Source organism: Brassica napus, unplaced genomic scaffold, assembly GCF_020379485.1.
Source record: "Brassica napus cultivar Da-Ae unplaced genomic scaffold, Da-Ae ScsIHWf_86;HRSCAF=154, whole genome shotgun sequence".
Lineage (NCBI taxonomy): Eukaryota > Viridiplantae > Streptophyta > Magnoliopsida > Brassicales > Brassicaceae > Brassica > Brassica napus.
Genome location: NW_026016909.1, coordinates 19,020 through 39,585, shown reverse-complemented (window position 1 = coordinate 39,585; position 20,566 = coordinate 19,020). Strand labels below are relative to the sequence as shown.

The 20,566-nt window shown below is 33.7% G+C and overlaps 1 protein-coding gene across 1 annotated transcript; it reads right to left on the bottom strand.

The window, feature by feature from the left end:
* Positions 1–734: 734 nt before the first annotated feature.
* LOC125606383 (ABC transporter B family member 5-like) lies at positions 735–6,943 on the bottom strand. The gene is made up of 11 exons (XM_048775438.1): positions 6,662–6,943; positions 6,522–6,576; positions 6,105–6,280; positions 5,801–6,022; positions 5,469–5,707; positions 4,447–5,246; positions 3,533–4,347; positions 3,192–3,458; positions 1,797–2,060; positions 1,328–1,624; positions 735–1,250 (listed from the first exon to the last, which is right to left on the bottom strand). Exons 1-11 carry the CDS (start codon positions 6,941–6,943, stop codon positions 900–902), a joined length of 3,768 nt encoding a protein of 1,255 aa, XP_048631395.1. The 3' UTR covers positions 735–899.
* Positions 6,944–20,566: the final 13,623 nt, after the last annotated feature.

Genomic DNA, 20,566 nt, shown 5'->3' with positions numbered 1-20,566 from the left:
TTTTCCGTCAAAAACAAAAATTCTGTTTTTTTCCGCCAAAACCTAATTTGAGTTTTTCCACAAAAACCACAAAATCGAGTTTTTTCGCCAAAACCGGAAAATCAAGTTTCGCCAAAACTGCAAAATCGAGTTTCCCGCCAAAACCACAAAATCAAATTTTCTCACCAAAACCAAAAACAAGTTTTTCCGCCAAAATCACAAACCCAATTTTTTCCGTCAAACCGAAAAATTGATTTTTTTCTCGCCAAAACCGGAAAATGAGTTTTCCCGTTAAAACCACAAACCCGAGTTTTTCCCGCCAAAAACAAAAGATCGATTTTCCCGCCATAACTTAAAATTGAGTTTTTTCGGTTTTGGCGGGAAATTTGATTTTGTGGTTTTGGCGGAAAAATTCATTTTTCACTTTTTGACGGAAAACTCGGTTTTGTGGTTTTGGCTTGAAAATTCAATTTTCCTGTTTTGGCGGAAAAACTTGATTTTGTGGTTTTGGCTGGAATACTCGATTTTTAGTTTTTGGCGGGAAAACTCAGTTTTCTTAATTCAGTTTTCGTTTTTGGCGGAAAAATTTGATTCTTAGTTGTGGGAAAAAACTCGATTTTTAGTTTTTGGCTCGATTTTCTGTTTTAGCTAAAACTTGATTTTCCGTTTTGGCAGAAAAATTTGATTTTTTTTTGAAATTTTGACGGAAAAAATATATTTTGCATTATCTAACAAATTTAAAATTTCAGTATATATTTATAATAATTTTGTCAATCAAAATTAAAAAGTTAAGATTTAAACCCTAGACCTATTAGGACCAGCCTTTTTTAAACACTGTTACATAAATAAGGGTTAGGGCATTTCACCGAGTTAGCACGGATTAGGGCTAACCCTGTGGGGTTGAGCCCGTATTAACGTCCCTAGAAAGCACTCATGTGAGGTTGAACGAGGGAAGCATAAACACCACCTTCGATATTCATCAACGTCTCGTGCGTCCCTTTCTCAACGATCATACCGTTCTCCACTACGGCAATGATGTCAGCATTCTTGATCGTCGAAAGCCTGTGAGCCACCACGATCGTGGTCCGGTTCACCATCACCCGGTCAAGTGCGTCCTGAACCACACGCTCCGATTCTGCGTCCAACGCGCTCGTCGCTTCGTCCAGTAATAAGATCTTCGGTTCTTTCACGATGGCACGTGCAATCGCCACGCGTTGCTTCTGTCCTCCTGACAACTGTATCCCTCTCTCACCGACCACAGTATCGTAACCCTAAAACCAAACATGAAAGAGTTTTTACTTGCAACACAAGTAATAATATAAATATCAAAAGATCTTGTTTCAGTCACCTTTTGTATACTAGAGATGAATTTATGAGCATTAGAGAGCTCAGAAGCAGCTACGATCTCAGCCTCGGTTGCTTCTTCTCCTCCCTTTCCATAAGCAATGTTGGCTCGTATTGTGTCGTTGAACAGTACAGGTTCTTGCCCTACAAGCCCCATTTGTTGTCTCAGCCATTTCAGTTGCAGCTTCTTGAGCTCAACTCCGTCCAAAGTGATATGACCCGAATCCGGATCGTAAAACCTCTGTAACAGCGATATCACCGTAGACTTACCTGATCCACTTTCTCCGACCAAAGCAACAGTCTGAAATAAGCACAAGAATTAGAAAAGTAAACATGTAAAGTTTGAAAGAAGCATCAGTTTATTATTAAGTCAGATATATTTCAAACAAATTGACTATAGGTAGATTAGTCCATTTTCTACATATATATCACTTAAGATTTATAAGTTTTATAATTTGTATACAAAATGTTACCTTTCCGGCACGAATGAAGAAACAAAGGTCACGAAAAATCTGAATATCAGGTCTAGTTTGGTAAGCAAAGCTTATGTGACAAAACTCGATATCTCCCTTTACGTTCTCCAACACCATCCCTGATTCATCTCTCGTGTCTATCTTCGATTTCCTATCGATGATTCTGAAGATCGAAGCAGCAGCACTCTTAGCTTTGCTTGAATCAGGAGCGGAAGAACTCACCCCAGAAATCCCAATTGTTGTCACCGTCAATGTTAAGAAAACCTGGCGCAAACCCATCCAATAGAAAAACATTTAGCCTCTTCTAGCAGGTCTAGGCAATAAAAAACAGTAATCTAATATCCGAACCGAATCCGAACAAAAAAAACATGTCCAAACTGTAAAAATACTCGAATTGATCAAGTAGAGTTGTGTAAAACATACATTTGCCCTAAGTGTTATTATTTATTAACCGAACCCAAAATATTTAAAATTCGAATAACCCAAAAAAAACTGACATAAAAATTTGAGTTAGTATCCAAATTGTATTCAAGAACTAAATAAGTATCTCAGATATTCAATTTTGTGTTTATTTTGTTATGCCATCTAAAATTATCTGAACATAATTAAAATTAACCAAACTAGAAATAGATTATGCTCTAAAATGTGTCTTGGATATATCTATATATCTATCTATACTATTATTTGTGAAGTGATTTTTTCGCATTCGAGCTTCGGTAAAAGTTACATACGTTAATTTCGTTTATACCTTTAAAGAATAAAATATATAAATTAGCCAAAAAATTAATAAAAAATAATAATTTATTTAATTAAATAAGTGATTAAAATTAATAATAATAAAAATTATCCAAAATCTAAAAACATATTAAAAAAAGAGATAGTTCCTTTATATATATTGTGTTATCCAAAAATATCTTTTAAAATTGGTAAAATTAAAAAAAAAACACATAACTAAATATTAATCAAGTAAAATTCATAATTTATATAATTGAAAAGAGAATATTAAGTGATTTCTAAGATTTATTTATTAATAATAAATTATTGTACAAAGAAATTTTCAAAAAAATATAATATGTAAAAAAATTCAAATGAAAACATAAATAATTATGTATCACTATATATATATATATATTGGTTTAATTTATCACTATATTTTTTTTTTAATTAGTAATGTATGTATTAATAAGTAATTATAAAATACTTATGCCCGGATGAACGCGGTGAAACATCTAGTTATAAAATATATTTGAAACCAAAGTGTGTTTAAAACCTGACCTAAACATATATAAAATCCAAATGGTGCCTAGGAGGCTGAAAGCAAAACCCGAAATCCAGACCGAACCCGAACACTAATGTCTACTATAGATTTCCGGAGAAAAAGAACGAAGACAAAACCTCAAAAACACCGTTGTAAGTTGTCCTTCCGTCTTTTACCAATCTAGCACCTGCGTAGAAACAAGCAGCGTAGACAGAGTAAAGAACGAAGAAGGAGAGACCAAACCCTAATCCTGCGACTAGTCCTTGCTTCATCCCCGATTTGATCGAATCTTCACATCGTTTCTTATACATCTCTATCACTTTTTCCTCCGCACAGAAAGACGCAACCGTTCTTATACTCCCAACCGCATCACTCGCCACTTGACTCGCCTCCTCGTACTTTGTCTACAAACAATTTATTTCAGTTTCTTGTTGAAAAAGTAACAAACCCTAAACCTATTTAATGAAAAAGAACCAACCTTTGCGTCTGCACTGAAGCCTTTCATGAACTTAATCTGAACGTAATGATTGATTCCAGTTAAAGGAATCGGTACTAAGATAATAACAGCTAACTCCCAGCTAATCACAAAAGCTATGATTATTCCCACCACGGCGGTTGCAACGTTCTTGATAGTTAGAGCCAACGAGTCGCCCACAAGTGTCCTGATCAAGGCTGCATCAGCAGAGAGCCTTGCTCCAATGGCACCACTCGAGTTCTCGAGCTCATCAAACCACCCAACCTCCATGTGAACAACTTTCTCAAAACACATTGATCGTATCCTACGAATCAGTCTCCCTCCAGCTACAGCAAACAAGGACATATGTGTTGGATACACTACCAAAGAGAGTACACCAAGAAGCACAAATATTATCGACCAGTATCTCGAATCGCTCCTCAGCTCATGAGGCGGTTGGAAGAAAGCCATGATAACTTTAGCAAAGAAGAGTCCAAAGATGGGGAATATAGCGCCGTCAAGTGCACATACTATGGTTCCAAGTGTAAGAATCAGAGCCTCCGGTTTGTTAAGAGCAGCAATTCGAGTAATTGACACATCTTTGGGCATATCTTTAGGCATTTCAGTGTTTTCTTGTCCTGCAAGTAAGACAAGAGCGGAAACAGATTCATCATCATCATCACCATGCATCCTACTGCCACTGTTTCCTCCATTCCTGATAGATCCGTCTTGCTGTCCATTTGAAATCTCTAATCGTTTTGATTCCGTGTTTATCTCTTGTAGCCGTATAAGTTGTGAATAAACCCCTTCATGATCCTTGAGTAGCTCCAAATGTGAACCTTAAATGTAAAATGTAATAAAAGTAAAACAAAAGCTAAACAATTTTATATTCCAAAAGAATATATATATATCCTTAAGTAACAATGTGTATCATGTACCTTCTTCAACTATCTGTCCACGGTGAAGAACAGCAATCACATCAGCATTTCTCACCGTGCTTAACCGATGTGCGACAATCACAGTAGTCCGGTTAGCCATCACCCTATCTAAAGCTTCTTGAACCACTCGTTCGGATTCTGCATCAAGAGCGCTTGTCGCTTCATCTAACAGCAAAATCCTAGGATCTTTAAGTATGGCCCTAGCGATTGCAATCCTCTGTTTCTGTCCTCCTGAGAGCTGAGTTCCATGTTCACCTACCATTGTCTCTAAACCCCGAGGCAACTTATCGATAAACTTAGCCGCGTTTGCTAGCTTCGCAGCTGCTTCAATCTCTTGGACAGTCGCTCCGACTTTCCCGTACCCAATATTCTCCATTATACTTGAAGAAAACAGAACCGGTTCCTGACTAACCAATCCAATCTTTCCTCTAATCCATTTCAGCTGAAACTCCTTCAAGTCAACACCATCAATAAGCACTTGGCCGGAATTCGGATCATAGAACCTTTCTATTAAACTGATCACAGTAGATTTCCCGCTCCCGCTTTCTCCTACCAAAGCAGTGGTTGTGCCACTTGAGATCATCAGAGAGAATCCTCTAAAGACCTCTTCTCTAGGCCTTGCAGGGTAACTAAAACACACATCTCTCAGCTCTATTTTTCCTTGTATATCTTCTAAAACCTTCCCGTTTTGGTCAAAACAATCAATTACCGGCTTTCTTTTTATCGTTTCAAACATTTTATAAGCTGCAGCTTGACCTGCTGCAAATGAGGTTAGACATGGTGCTGCTTGCCCTAGAGACCTATCCAAAGAAAAAGAAAAAAAAAACAGTTAGATTGGTTTCCAACTCAAAACCAATTGGCAATAAGTGAATTGGTTCATCTCGCTTATATACATTACTTAAATCTCTTCTCGCTTCTGATGTGAGATTTACTTAATTCAGAAGTGGGAAGTTGTCCCTAAAAAAATTACAATTGTAATTGTTTTAACTGTTTTGAGACTAAGGAAGATATGTTCTACTCACATCGAACTTGTGACCACAATGACCATTACATTAATCACTGCACCACCTGTATACCCTTTTCTGAGTATCATCTCTCCACCAAACCATATAGCCAAAGCATAGCTACAAAAGAACACCAAGAACATTACTCCCAACCCTAAACCCGTAGAGAAACCTTGGTTGACAGTCGACTCATAGGCCAAGTTTATCAACTCTTTGTAGCTACTAATCGCCTGCTTCTCTCTCGTGAATGAAGCAACCTGTTGGAATCATGCAATAACATGGTTTATGTTTCAAACTTCTATATATTTTATGATAAGTCAACAATAAAGGAGGGAAAGAAGTATTTTTACGGTTCGAATAGACCCGCAAGTTTGTTCGACAATAGTTGATGCTTTGGCATAAGCAGCTTGTTGTTGAGAAGAAGCTTTAGTGGAAATAATCGATGTAGCTGCACCAGCCATAGCTAGGAGAGGAATTGAGGCTAACATAACAAGTGTAAGTAACCATCCTTTCACAAACGCTAAAGCATATCCAGCCAAGAAAGTTGCAAGCAACTGTATAAACTTCCCAACCTGAGAAAAAATTTGACACTTCATATATTTCAATGTATGTATACAATAACATCTATTTTCTGGATATTTTTCGTTTGTTTACCTTTTCACCCATAGCATCTAGTATAAGAACAGTATCACCTGACATACGACCAACAACTTCTCCTGTGTTTGTTTCGACATCGAAGAATACAATGTCTTGTCTTAGAATTGTCTTCAGATATAAACTTCTTATCCTTGCAGCTTGTCTTTCTCCCGTAATCACCCAACAAGACACCTCTAGAACACGGGAAAACATAAAACGAAATTGCTTTCTTCCTTGACAAGAAACAAAAAAAATGTGTGTATACAGTAGTTCTGTTTTGTTATGTTCTACATAAATTAATTAATAGCATGATATTTTCTATCTTTTTATTAATTCTCACTTGAGGTTAAGTTAATGTATTTATGTCAAATCTTACATTGAAAATGTTTACATTGTATTAAACAATATTTAATTGAATCAGAGAGTATTACTTACGAAGAAAGGCGGCTACAAATGTCCCAAGTCCAAGGTAGACAAATTTCAAACAAATCTAAAACGAAGAAAACCAAAAAAATAAAGTAAACATAACCAAGTAAAACTTGAAAGATCGTTTCCTTTGGGCATCTATATCTAACCTTGGAGATTAACTCGACAATGTCGTTTGTGAATAGGTTTTGACCAATCGTATCAATAAGATCACCAAACAACAATGTCATCAACGGAAAACCAAGACCGTTTCCGATAGCTCCGACCGAACCAACGATCATCAACAACACATCGGTAACATCCGAGAAAGAAAACAGTTTGTAGAAAGGTACGGTCTTTGCCTTCTCTTCGATTTTCCCCTTCTTCATCTCCGACTGTGTGGGACTTCTTGAATGAACATGACTTGTCTCAAAACTAGATACATTGACCATTGTCCTGGATTTTCGTAGAGAAATGACCCACACGTATCAGAAATGAAACAACGCCTAGAAAAAGCGATCACTGAAAGATCTTAAAACATCTGAACGATCATTTAAAATTTCCGTTTACTATCTAGTTTATTATTAATACAATAGTTAAGAAGGGATTAATGAGGTGTAAGATATATATTATTTTGGAGATGTTGTTATCAGGTGACATAACAAAGATTAAGAGACAAAAACATGGAATGTTTTGTTCTTTTTGTTATTTTTTCCCTAACAAATACAGTTTAATTCAGTTTAAAAAGAAAGAAAAATACAGTTTAATTCATCATAACTTTTATGTAGTATTGTTCTGTCATGTAATTCCTAAAATCATTGCATAAATGTTTAACCCAAATATTCGAGTGCTTAATATGAAAATATCATCATTCATGTGTCATGGGGAGCGACTAATTTCTGCATTTGCTGAACTTGGTCGTGTATTCCACTATTCCTTATTGTATTCCTAACATGGCATTTGATGGGTCTTAAACAAAATCGTCGACAGAAAATAGGCCTAAATATGGATATCATTGTTACAGAATTTAGATACCTTCTTGTATATAATAATATAAACATGCTTAATATATATGAGTTGTGTCTATTCGATGGTTCGCGGGAACTTAAGTCAGGTTGACTTGAGAAAAAATGTTTTAGGTCAATGCGTAATGGTTCACTGATTACAACATAAAATCATTCAATCTAACTCTAATTAAAATCTGATGTTACATAGTCAGGTGGAAATACTTGGAAACAAATTAAATTGTATGTGAATTCTAGTTAGTTGATCTTCTTAACCGGTGAGTAAACTTGCCAAATGGAACTCAAATTGAACATTTTGGTTACGTTTAACAGCTAATTTGGGTTGCTAAGTGATTCAGATTGTGTAGGTAAAAGAAAATAATCATGTCAATTAGTCATTGGCATATTATCCGAACCCAAAAAACTGAACCGAAAAAATGAAAACTTGAACAGGACTGAAACTTACAAAAACCCGAACGGATCGGATCCTATTTCTTTAAACAAATAAAAACCAAAATTGAACCAGAACTAAACCAAGAACCGAACAGGTATCCGAATATCAAAAATATAATTTATTTACCTAAAAATAATAAATTAAAATTAAAATATATGTATATATATATATATATATAAATAAATTTTTTATCCAAAGTTGAATAACCCGAATGTTTTCTTTGGTTTTTTCGGGTTTAACTTGGAGTTTCGGGATTTTGTTGGTTTTCGACTTAAACCCAAGCCAAATCTGAATCATTTCTAATTCAGTTAAGTTTCTGCTTTTATAAAAAAATATAAAACCAAACTGAGCACGACATTACTGTGTAGAAACCCACACTAGGTATTTGTTAGTGATTGTTTGTAAAGATTAGGGAAAAAACAACATAAGAACGATATCCTCAGGACACAACGATGTAATCATGTATGAGTCAACAAAAATGAACTCTATCCGTATGCCGAATAGCATAGAGATTTGGGGAGAAAGAAGGATCGTGACTGAACTTAAAGTCGAGCTGCCTACGTACCCATTGCGGGTTCAAGTCTAACGTAGTTCATTTATCATAGTCTCGAAAGAGATGTCGGTTTCATCGTGTTGATCGACATGTCGGTTTCATCGGTCATGAGAGAGATAGAGAAAGTGATGCACCGGCATGAACGGTCACTAGACGAGTTCAATGACATGCCAAAACCAAACTAACAGTTATAAAATAACTAGGTAACACATTGCTAAACCAAGAGTTACAATACAATGTACATCAAGAGAAGCGGAACATAGCAAACGATGCAACAGTCTAAATGTGTATAAGTTTATGATGCAGTTATGGAGTCAGTTGAAAATGGTTTGGGTAAAAAAAAAAATTTTCTATACGGTCCTGGTGGAACAGGGAAGACATACCTTTACAACATCATTATTTCTAAGTTGCGATCAGGAAAAGAAATAGTACTCCCAGTTGCTTCATCCGGCAGTGCAGCATTGCTTTTACCTGCAAAAAGGATAGCACATTCTCACTTTAAGATACCCATGAATCTCAATGAAGATTCAGTATGTGATATATTTCCAGAAATAATGCTTGCTGAACTAATTGGAAAAACTGATCTAATTATATGGGATGAGGCGCTTATGACAAATCGGCATGCATTTGAAGCCACTACAAGATTTGATGTCCATTAAGATCCAAAAGTTAAAACCAACCTTTTGGAGGCAAAACTATATTATTAGGTGGAGATTTCAGGCAAACACTACCGATAATTCCACAAAGTTCTAGAGCTGTAACAGTTTTAGAATCAATAAAACAGTCACACTTGTGGGACTTCTGCAAAGTCTTTGATCTCAAACAGAATATGAGACGAAAAATCACAAGAAAGCTTTGGAATGGCTGCTATGTGTTGGTGATGGAAATGCACCTACAAACAAAGCAGGATCAGCCAACGAAGACAATGGTCATATAGTCGAAGTTAATCCCAAATTCTTAATGCAATCATCTGGAAATCATTTGCATGATATTTTCGAAGCCACCAGCGCAGAAAATATGCTATCAAAAAGTACAAAAGAAAGTATTACCGAGAGAGCTATCCTGACTCCAGGAAATGAGACAGTTGACAAGATTAACCCATACATGTTAGAAAAAATCAAAAGAATATTTATATCCGTGCATGAATATTTTAGAGTTTCACTAAAGGCTCTAAATCTTTCCTTCTGTTGCTCCAGAAGAAAGTGGTTGCAGTAATGAGCTCTATTTCGTAGCACATTTGCAAGAGTTGCTTGCATATATACTTTTTTTTTTTTCTTTACTGAGCTGTGTGAGGTGAAGAAATGTATTGATTTCTGTTTCATCAGTGACAGGTTCCAGACTCCGAGCACAATGGTCTGAACTTTACTGCAACAAAAAGAGAGGAAGTGGATAGACTGAGAAATGAAATTGATGAGCTAAGCTTGTGATGCGTTCAGAATTTAAATGAAGATAGTTCTCGTCTCTTTTTTCCTGAGGCTGAGCTTGCTGGTTTGCCTCTAGAATTCCTTCAGGTCTTTACTCGAAATGTTATTTAGCTTAAATGTCACATTCAAATCTGTGAGCTTGACTTTTCCGTAACTATTTCTCATTTCTACACTTCCTTTTTCAGAGTTTGGATAAAACTCAAAATAAAGAAGTCAAGCTCACCTTGGAAAGTAATCACGTGGAGGATATTCTAGAGCTGTGCAAGGTAACAATTCCCATGTAGCTTTTTAAAACATTGAAGTTACAATAACTTACCAGTTCTTGATACTGGCTTTTATAACTGGTTACAGTTTCATTATCTCTCTATGTGTCCATGCCAATACATTTGAATTTGTCTTTGAACATATTTTGGCTGTTGTTGTAAACTTTGCAGATAGCCAAGACAAGGAAGACAATGGATATGGCATATGGAAAGAGATGTGAAGATGCCAATATTCCAGTGTTACGAAAACTAGTACTTGCATGTCTGTTCTAGAAACCTTTGACAGAAGCCTGCAGCAGACTTTAATCAGCTGATATCTAACTATACTAGTCTGTGTAGGTTCAGTCGTGCCATAGATTAGCTCACTTACTTGGTTATGTACACTTGCATATTATGCTCTTGATCATAGGATGTCAAAGACATCAACAAGGTTTTGTGAAAAATCCTTCAAGTTATTAGTTTATCATATCCATCATGTCGTTTAAACTGACGCCCTTTCTTGTGTCCAGGTGATCAGGTTCCTGGAGGACATCTCTTCCACTTCAACTGGTTTGGCTAAAAAGATTTGATGGATTAATGGGGGCAAGGAATATGAGAACCATCCTCTCACCTTTTCATTTGGAAATAGAAACGCTCATCTCGGCAATGGAATGTATAAAGAAATTACGATTGTTCTCAATTGGTGAAGAAAGTTTCAGAACCATAAGAATTGTCTACTTTTGCAAGTTATTTGGAATATATCAGGATACTGAAATAAATTTTTAACTACTTAGAGCTCATTCATATACCTAAAACGCAGAATACGAGGACGGATAGTCTTGCAGGCAGTGACATGACTCAACCGTCTTTTATATTCATATGGATGCAGATTACCAGTTTGGTTTGCAGAGTCTCTTAGTTGAGTCTGTTTATGTTGCTGACAAAAAAATGATTATTAATTTTTATTTATGAATTTATAAATTATGTTAAAATATTTAATTGTTTAAAATTGTCAACTTGAAAATGTACTTGATTAATGGTTTCTAATCCTACATGGATTCTTTCAAGAGAAATTGATGAAAATATCTTAGGGAAATTTGCCAAATACGACTCAAAACTTGATGTTAAATGCAAAACTATACCCAAACTTGAATCAAATGCAAAGCTAACCTAAAAGCCTTGTGAAATTACAGCCAGCTCCTTGTGACCAAACAAAGAAACATAACTCATTTTTACGAATATAGCCCCGTAAAATCTTCTGAGTTTTCTGATATACTGTAAGTCGTCTAGACGATGTCCATGGAAGTCTTCTGGTGTAGTTGATCTTAAAAATAATTTTTAAATTTAAAAAAAAATATTTTAACAAGTGAAAAATTAAAATCATGTGATTATAACAGTTTTAAGTGATATAAATTAAGATATAATAAAATTGAATTGTTTTCAACATAGATGAGTGAAAGTAGTGAATCATGATATTCTTTGGTTTAGGGTTTGACAACATATGTTGTAGTATTGTATGTATTCTTAGGGTTAGATTTTGGAAAGCTTAGGGTTAGATTTTGGAAAGCTTAAATGTTTTTTTGAAAATAAAATTTTACCTATATGTGTTTATTTCTCTGTATAGTAAACACTTTTTAAGTTCAATTTGATTTATGAAGTGTTTAGTTAGTTAATTTAGTTTAGAGGTTATGTTTAGGGTATAGACGACTTACAGGGAAGTCATCTGTTGATTAGTATTATTGGTTAGAAGACTTTTTCTAACTTCCGCTAAAAATATTTTAGTTTTCCCGCTAATATTGAAGTGTTCTGGGCGACTTACAAGTAAGCCTTCTAGGAAGTCTTCTGAATCGAAAATATTTAACCTTATTGGAATTTTTTTCTCCCTATATAAAAATAAATTTACACATTATCTCTCTCATCTCAAATGGCTGCAACAAAAATGTAATGTTTCTCATTCTAAAACTCTCCAACTTCTCTCTAATCTCTTTGAACTTATAAACATCAAACTTTATATCATTTATTGTTTTTGTCTCATGTCCTTTCTCACTTATTTATCTTGTTTTTGCAGGTTTTTCATCACATGATTCTCATCTTCCACTCATTTAAAGGTAGATCTATTAATTTTATATATGTATCAAACTTTATATGAATTTTTTTATTTTTGTCTCATGTCTTTCTCACTAACTATCTTTTTTGCTGCAGGTTTTTAATCAGATGGTTCTCATCTTCCACTTGGATATGTACTTTGTGTGTTCTATAAAAGTGTATATATCCAATCTTCCACTCATTTTCTCTGTTTTAAGCCATTTGAACGTTTTTTTAAATGCAGATTTTTCAGATCTGGGTTTGATATACATGTTTTTTAGATCTGGATCAGACTTTGGAAGACTTATGGAAAGTCTTCTCAGAAGTCTTCTAAAATATAATGGCTTCTGGAGGACTTCCTGGAAGTCTTCGAAAGTTTTCTGACGGAGTCTTCATCCATATCAAGTGGAATCCAAGCTTGTCTTTGTAGAGAAATGATCTATAATAGTTTTGTTTATGGTATGTTTTGTGATTTGCATGTGTACTCCTTTAGTTGTGATTTTTTTGTAAATATGAAGAGATATTATGAAAAAATTTGGTAAATATGTTCATTGTCCACAATATTATCTTGCCAAATTACTTGACATAATTGAAGTTATTGATACAACTTCAATAGCAAAACAGAATAACACAAAATTAATCAAATTTATTACAATAAGGGAAACAATTTCTCAAGAAAACTTAGTCAAATTCACAAAGAAAAACATTACATAAGTTCAAATAGAACACTTTCATTAAGTCTTATGAGAAGTCTTCTCAGAAAACTTAAATTTAAAGCGAGAATTGAAATATAAGCGGCAAATTAAGCGGAAATTAAAATTTATGCGGGAAACTCAAAATTTAAAGTGAAAATTGAAATTTCAAATTTCTTGAAAGTTAAAAGTATATTTTATGATCTAAGAAGACACATTAAAACATATTACTTGATATTCTTGAAGTTACTTAACATTTTTGAAATTAAATAAACATATCTTAAAGTTACTTAACAAATTTACAAAAAAAAACGTATAAGACTTTCTCGAAATAGCTGGAAACATTAATACACATGAATGTTTGGTAAACTCATAATTAAACCAATTAAGTTATGAATTTCACTCAGAGCTCAAATATCAACTAATATACATGAATTACAAGAAACTGTTAATTTTTTTTAATATTTTAGAGAAAATGAAAGTTTATAAACATTTACGTAGAAGACTCCACGTCTTCTGGTAGACTTCTAGGAAAGTCTTCTGGTAGACTTCTGGAAAATCGTCCATTTAGGTCATTTTTGTAATTGACCGGATTATGTCAGAAATTTGACTTTTCCTAGACGACTTACAAGTAAGTCGTCCAAAAGAAAAATAAAACGTCAATATTTTATTATAATTAAACGATTTCCATGTAAGTCATTTCAGGTTACTTTTGCAATTGAAAATAAAACTTAAATATTTAATTTTTATCTGGATGACTTACATGGAAGTCTTCCGGTAGACGACTTACACAGAAGTCTTCTGCAATAACTAAGGTTTGATCAGACTCAGGATAAAATCCTGGAAGACTTCCGTGTAAGTCGTCTAGCAGACGACTTCCGTGTAAGTCATCCAGATAAAATTAAATATTTAAGTTTTATTTTTCAATTGCAAAGTAACTTGAAACGACTTACATGAAATCGTCTAATTATAATAAATATTGATTTTTTATTTTTCTTTTGGACGACTTACAAGTAAGTCGTCTAGGAAAAGTCAAATTTCTGACAAATCCGGTCAATTGCAAAAATGACCTAATGGACGATTCCTAGAAGTCTACCAGAAGACTTTCCTAGAAGTCTAACAGAAAACGGACGACTTCTACGTAAATGTTTATAAACTTTCATTTTCTCTAAAACATTAAAAAAAAATTAACCAGTTTTCTTGTTAATTCATTATATTAGTTGATATTTGAGCTCTTGAGTGAAATTCATAACTTAATTGGTTTATTATGAGTTTACCAACATTCATGTGTATTAATGTTTCCAGCTATTTCGAGAAAGTCCTTATACGTAGTTTTTTTGTAAATTTGTTAAGTAACTTTAGATATGTTTATTTAATTTTCAAATGTTAGTAACTTCAAGAATATCAAGTATATGTTTTAATGTGTCTTCTTAGATCATAAAATATACTTTTTAACTTTCAAGAAATTTGAAATTTCAATTTTCACTTTAAATTTTGAGTTCCCGCATAAATTTTAATTTTCCGCTTAAATTTGCCGCTTATTTTCATTTCTCGCTTTAAATTTAAGTTTTCTGAGAAGACTTCTCATAAGACTTAATGAAAGTGTTCTATCTTTGAACTTATGTAATGTTTTATCTTTTGTGAATTTGACTAAGTTTTCTTGAGAAATTGTTTCCCTTAATTGTAATAAATTTGATTAATTTTTGTGTTATTCTGTTTTGCTATTGAAGTTGTATCAATAACTTCAATTATGTCAGTAATTTTGGCAAGATAATATTGTGGACAATGAACATATTTACCAAATTTTTTCATTAATATCTCTTCATATTTACAAAAAAATCACAACTAAAGGAGTACACATGCAAATCACAAAACATACCATAAACAAAACTATTATAGATCATTTCTCTACAAAGACAAGCTTGGATTCCACTTGATATGGATGAAGACTCCGTCAGAAACTTTCGAAGACTTCCAGGAAGTCCTCCAAAGCCATTATATTTTAGAAGACTTCTGAGAAGACTTTCCATAAGTCTTCCAAAGTCTGATCCAGATCTAAAAAACATGTATATCAAACCCAGATCTGAAAAATGCATTTAAAAAAACGTTCAAATGGCTTAAACAGAGAAAATGAGTGGAAGATTGGATATATACACTTTTATAGAACACACAAAGTACATATCCAAGTGGAAGATGAGAACCATCTGATTAAAAACCCTGCAGCAAAAAAGATAGATTAGTGAGAAAGACATGAGACAAAAATAAAAAATTCATATAAAGTTTGATACATATATAAAATTAATAGATCTACCTTTAAATGAGTGGAAGATGAGAATCATGTGATGAAAAACCTGCAAAACAAGATAAATAAGTGAGAAAGACATGAGACAAAAACAATAAATTGATATAAAGTTTGATGTTTATAAGTTCAAAGAGATTAGAGAGAAGTTTGAGAGTTTTAGAATGAGAACATTACATTTTTGTTGCAGCCATTTGAGATGAGGAGAGATAATGTGTAAATTTATTTTTATATAGGGAGAAAAAATTCCAATAAGGTTAAATATTTTCGATTCAGAAGACTTCCTAGAAGGCTTACTTGTAAGTCGCCCAGACACTTCAATATTTTTAGCGGGAAACTAAAATATTTTTAGCGGAAGTTAGAAAAAGTCTTCTAACCATAATACTAATCAACAGATGACTTCCCTGTAAGTCGTCTATACCCTAAACATAACCTCTAAACTAAATTAACTAACTAAACACTTCATAAATCAAATTGAACTTAAAAAGTGTTTACTATACAGAGAAATAAACACATATAGGTAAATTTTAATTTTCAAAAAAACATTTAAGCTTTCCAAAATCTAACCCTAAGCTTTCCAAAATCTAACCCTAAGAATACATACAATACTACAACATATGTTGTCAAACCCTAAACCAAAGAATATCATGATTCACTACTTTCACTCATCTATGTTGAAAACAATTCAATTTTATTATATCTTAATTTATATCACTTAAACTGTTTATAATCACATGATTTTAATTTTTCACTTGTTAAAATATTTTTTTTTAAATTTAAAATTATTTTTTAAGATCAACTACACCAGAAGACTTCCATGGACATCGTCTAGACGACTTACCGACAGTTATCGAAAACTCAGAAGATTTTACGGGGCTATATTCGTAAAAATGAGTTATGTTTCTTTGTTTGGTCACAAGGAGCTGCTGTAATTTCACAAGCTTTTAGGTTAGCTTTGCATTTGATTCAAGTTTGGGTATAGTTTTGCATTTAACATCAAGTTTTGAGTCGTATTTGGCAAATTTCCCTAAGATATTTTCATCAATTTCTCTTGAAAGAATCCATGTAGGATTTAGAACCCATTAATCAAGTACATTTTTCAAGTTGACAATTTTAAACAATTAAATATTTTTAACATAATTTATAAATTCATAAATAAAAATTAATAATCATTTTTTTGTCAGCAACATAAACAGACTCAACTAAGAGACTCTGCAAACCAAACTGGTAATTCTGCATCCATATGAATATAAAAGACGGTTGAGTCATGTCACTGCCTGCAAGACTATCCGTCCTCGTATTCTGCGTTTTAGGTATATGAATGAGCTCTAATAGTTAAAAATTTATTTCAGTATCCTGATATATTCCAAATAACTTGCAAAAGTAGACAATTCTATGGTTCTGAAACTTTCTTCACCAATTGAGAACAATCGTAATTTCTTTATACATTCCATTGCCGAGATGAGCGTTTCTATTTCCAAATGAAAAGGTGAGAGGATGGTTCTCATATTCCTTGCCCCATTAATCCATCAATCTTTTTAGCCAAACCAGTTGAAGTGGAAGAGATGTCCTCCAGGAACCTGATCACCTGGACACAGAAAGGGCGTCAGTTTAAACGACATGATGGATATGATAAACTAATAACTTGAAGGATTTTTCACAAACCCTTGTTGATGTCTTTGACATCCTATGATCAAGAGCATAATATGCAAAGTGTACATAACCAAGTAAGTGAGCTAATCTATGGCACGACTGAACCTACACAGACTAGTATAGTTAGATATCAGCTGATTAAAGTCTGCTGCAGGCTTCTGTCAAAGGTTTCTAGAACAGACATGCAAGTACTAGTTTTCGTCACTGGAATATTGGCATCTTCACATCTCTTTCCATATGCCATATCCATTGTCTTCCTTGTCTTGGCTATCTGCAAAGTTTACAACAACAGCCAAAATATGTTCAAAGACAAATTCAAATGTATTGGCATGGACACATAGAGAGATAATGAAACTGTAACCAGTTATAAAAGCCAGTATCAAGAACTGGTAAGTTATTGTAACTTCAATGTTTTAAAAAGCTACATGGGAATTGTTACCTTGCACAGCTCTAGAATATCCTCCACGTGATTACTTTCCAAGGTGAGCTTGACTTCTTTATTTTTGAGTTTTATCCAAACTCTGAAAAAGGAAGTGTAGAAATAGAAATAGTTACGGAAAGTCAAGCTCACAGATTTGAATGTGACATTTAAGCTAAATAACATTTCGAGTAAAGACCTGAAGGAATTCTAGAGGCAAACCAGCAAGCTCAGCCTCAGGAAAAAAGAGACGAGAACTATCTTCATTTAAATTCTGAACGCATCACAAGCTTAGCTCATCAATTTCATTTCTCAGTCTATCCACTTCCTCTCTTTTTGTTGCAGTAAGTTCAGACCATTGTGCTCGGAGTCTGGAACCTGTCACTGATGAAACAGAAATCAATACATTTCTTCACCTCACACAGCTCAGTAAAGAAAAAAAAAAAGTATATATGCAAGCAACTCTTGCAAATGTGCTACGAAATAGAGCTCATTACTGCAACCACTTTCTTCTGGGCAACAGAAGGAAAGATTTAGAGCCTTTAGTGAAACTCTAAAATATTCATGCACGGATATAATATTCTTTTGATTTTTTCTAACATGTATGGGTTAATCTTGTCAACTGTCTCATTTCCTGGAGTCGGATAGCTCTCTCGGTAATACTTTCTTTTGTACTTTTTGATAGCATATTTTCTGCGCTGGTGGCTTCGAAATATCATGCAAATGATTTCCAGATGATTGCATTAGAGAATTTGGGATTAACTTCGACTATATGACCATTGTCTTCGTTGGCTGATCCTGCTTGTTTGTAGGTGCATTTCCATCACCACACATAGCAGCCATTCCAAAGCTTTCTTGTGATTTTTCGTCTCATATTCTGTTTGAGATCAAAGACTTTGCAGAAGTCCCACAAGTGTGACTGTTTTATTGATTCTAAAACTGTTACAGCTCTAGAACTTTGTGGAATTATCGGTAGTGTTTGCCTGAAATCTCCACCTAATAATATAGTTTTGCCTCCAAAAGGTTGGTTTAACTTTTGGATCTTAATGGACATCAAATCTTGTAGTGGCTTCAATGCATGCCGATTTGTCATAAGCGCCTCATCCCATATAATTAGATCAGTTTTTTCCAATTAGTTCAGCAAGCATTATTTCTGGAAAATATCACATACTGAATCTTCATTGAGATTCATGGGTATCTTAAAGTGAGAATGTGCTATCCTTTTTGCAGGTAAAAGCAATGCTGCACTGCCGGATGAAGCAACTGGTAGTACTATTTCTTTTTCCTGATCGCAACTTAGAAATAATGATGTTGTAAAGGTATGTCTTCCCTGTTCCACCAGGACCGTATAGAATTTTTTTTTTTTACCCAACCATTTTCAACTGACTCCATAACTGCATCATAACTTATACACATTTAGACTGTTGCATCGTTTTGCTATGTTCCGCTTCTCTTGATGTACATTGTATTGTAACTCTTGGTTAGCAATTTGTTACCTAGTTATTTTATAACTGTTATTTTGGTTTTGGCATGTCATTGAACTCGTCTAGTGACCGTTCATGCCGGTGCATCACTTTCTCTATCTCTCTCATGACCGATGAAACCGACATGTCGATCAACACGATGAAACCGACATCTCTTTCGAGACTATGATAAATGAACTACGTTGACTTGAACCCGCAATGGGTACGTAGGCAGCTCGACTTTAAGTTCAGTCACGATCCTTCTTTTCTCCCCAAATCTCTATGCTATTCGGCATACGGATAGAGTTCATTTTTGTTGACTCATACATGATTACATCGTTGTGTCCTGAGGATCTCGTTCTTATGTTGTTTTTTCCCTAATCTTTACAAACAATCACTAACAATACCTAGTGTGGGTTTCTACACAGTAATGTCGTGCTCAGTTTGGTTTTATATTTTTTTTATAAAAGCAGAAACTTAACTGAATTAGAAATGATTCAGATTTGGCTTGGGTTTAAAGTCGAAAACCAACAAAATCCCGAACTCCAAGTTAAACCCGAAAAAACCAAAGAAAACATTCGGGTTATTCAACTTTGGATAAAAAATTTATTTATATAATATATATATATACATATATTTTTAATTTTAATTTATTATTTTTTTAGTAATAAATATATTTTTGATATTCGGATACCTGTTCGGTTCTTGGTTTAGTTCTGGTTCAATTTTGGTTTTTATTTGTTTAAAGAAATAGGATCCGATCCGTTCGGGTTTTTGTAAGTTTCAGTCCTGTTCAAGTTTTTCATTTTTTCGGTTCAGTTTTTTGGGTTCGGATAATATGCCAATGACTAATTGACATGATTATTTTCTTTTACCTACACAATCTGAATCACTTAGCAACCCAAATTAGCTGTTAAACGTAACCAAAATGTTCAATTTGAGTTCCATTTGGCAATTTACTCACCGGTTAAGAAGATCAACTAACTAGAATTCACATACAATTAATTTGTTTCCAAGTATTTCCACCTGACTATGTAACATCAGATTTTAATTAGAGTTAGATTGAATGATTTTATGTTTGTAATCAGTGAACCATTACGCATTGACCTAAAACATTTTTTCTCAAGTCAACCTGACTTAAGTTCCCGCGAACCATCGAATAGACACAACTCATATATATTAAGCATGTTTATATTATTATATACAGAAGGTATCTAAATTCTGTAACAATGATTCCATATTTAGGCCTATTTTCTGTCGACGATTTTGTTTAAGACCCTCAAATGCCATGTTAGGAATACAATAAGGAATAGTGGAATACACGACCAAGTTCAGCAAATGCAGAAATTAGTCGCTCCCCATGACACATGATGATGATATTTTCATATTAAGCACTCGAATATTTGGTTAAACTTTATGCAATGATTTTAGGATTACATGACAGAACAATACTACATAAAAGTTATGATGAATTAAACTGTATTTTTTCTTTCTTTTTTAAACTGAATTAAACTGTATTTGTTAGGGAAAAAATAACAAAAAGAACAAAACATTCCATGTTTTTGTCTCTTAATCTTTGTTTATGTCACCTGATAACAACATCTCCAAAATAATATATATCTTACACCTCATTAACCCTTCTTAACTATTGTATTAATAAAAACTAGATAGTAAACGGAAATTTTAAATGATCGTTCAGATGTTTTAAGATCTTTCAGTGATCGCTTTTTCTAGGCGTTGTTTCATTTCTGATACGTGTGGGTCATTTCTCTACGAAAATCCAGGACA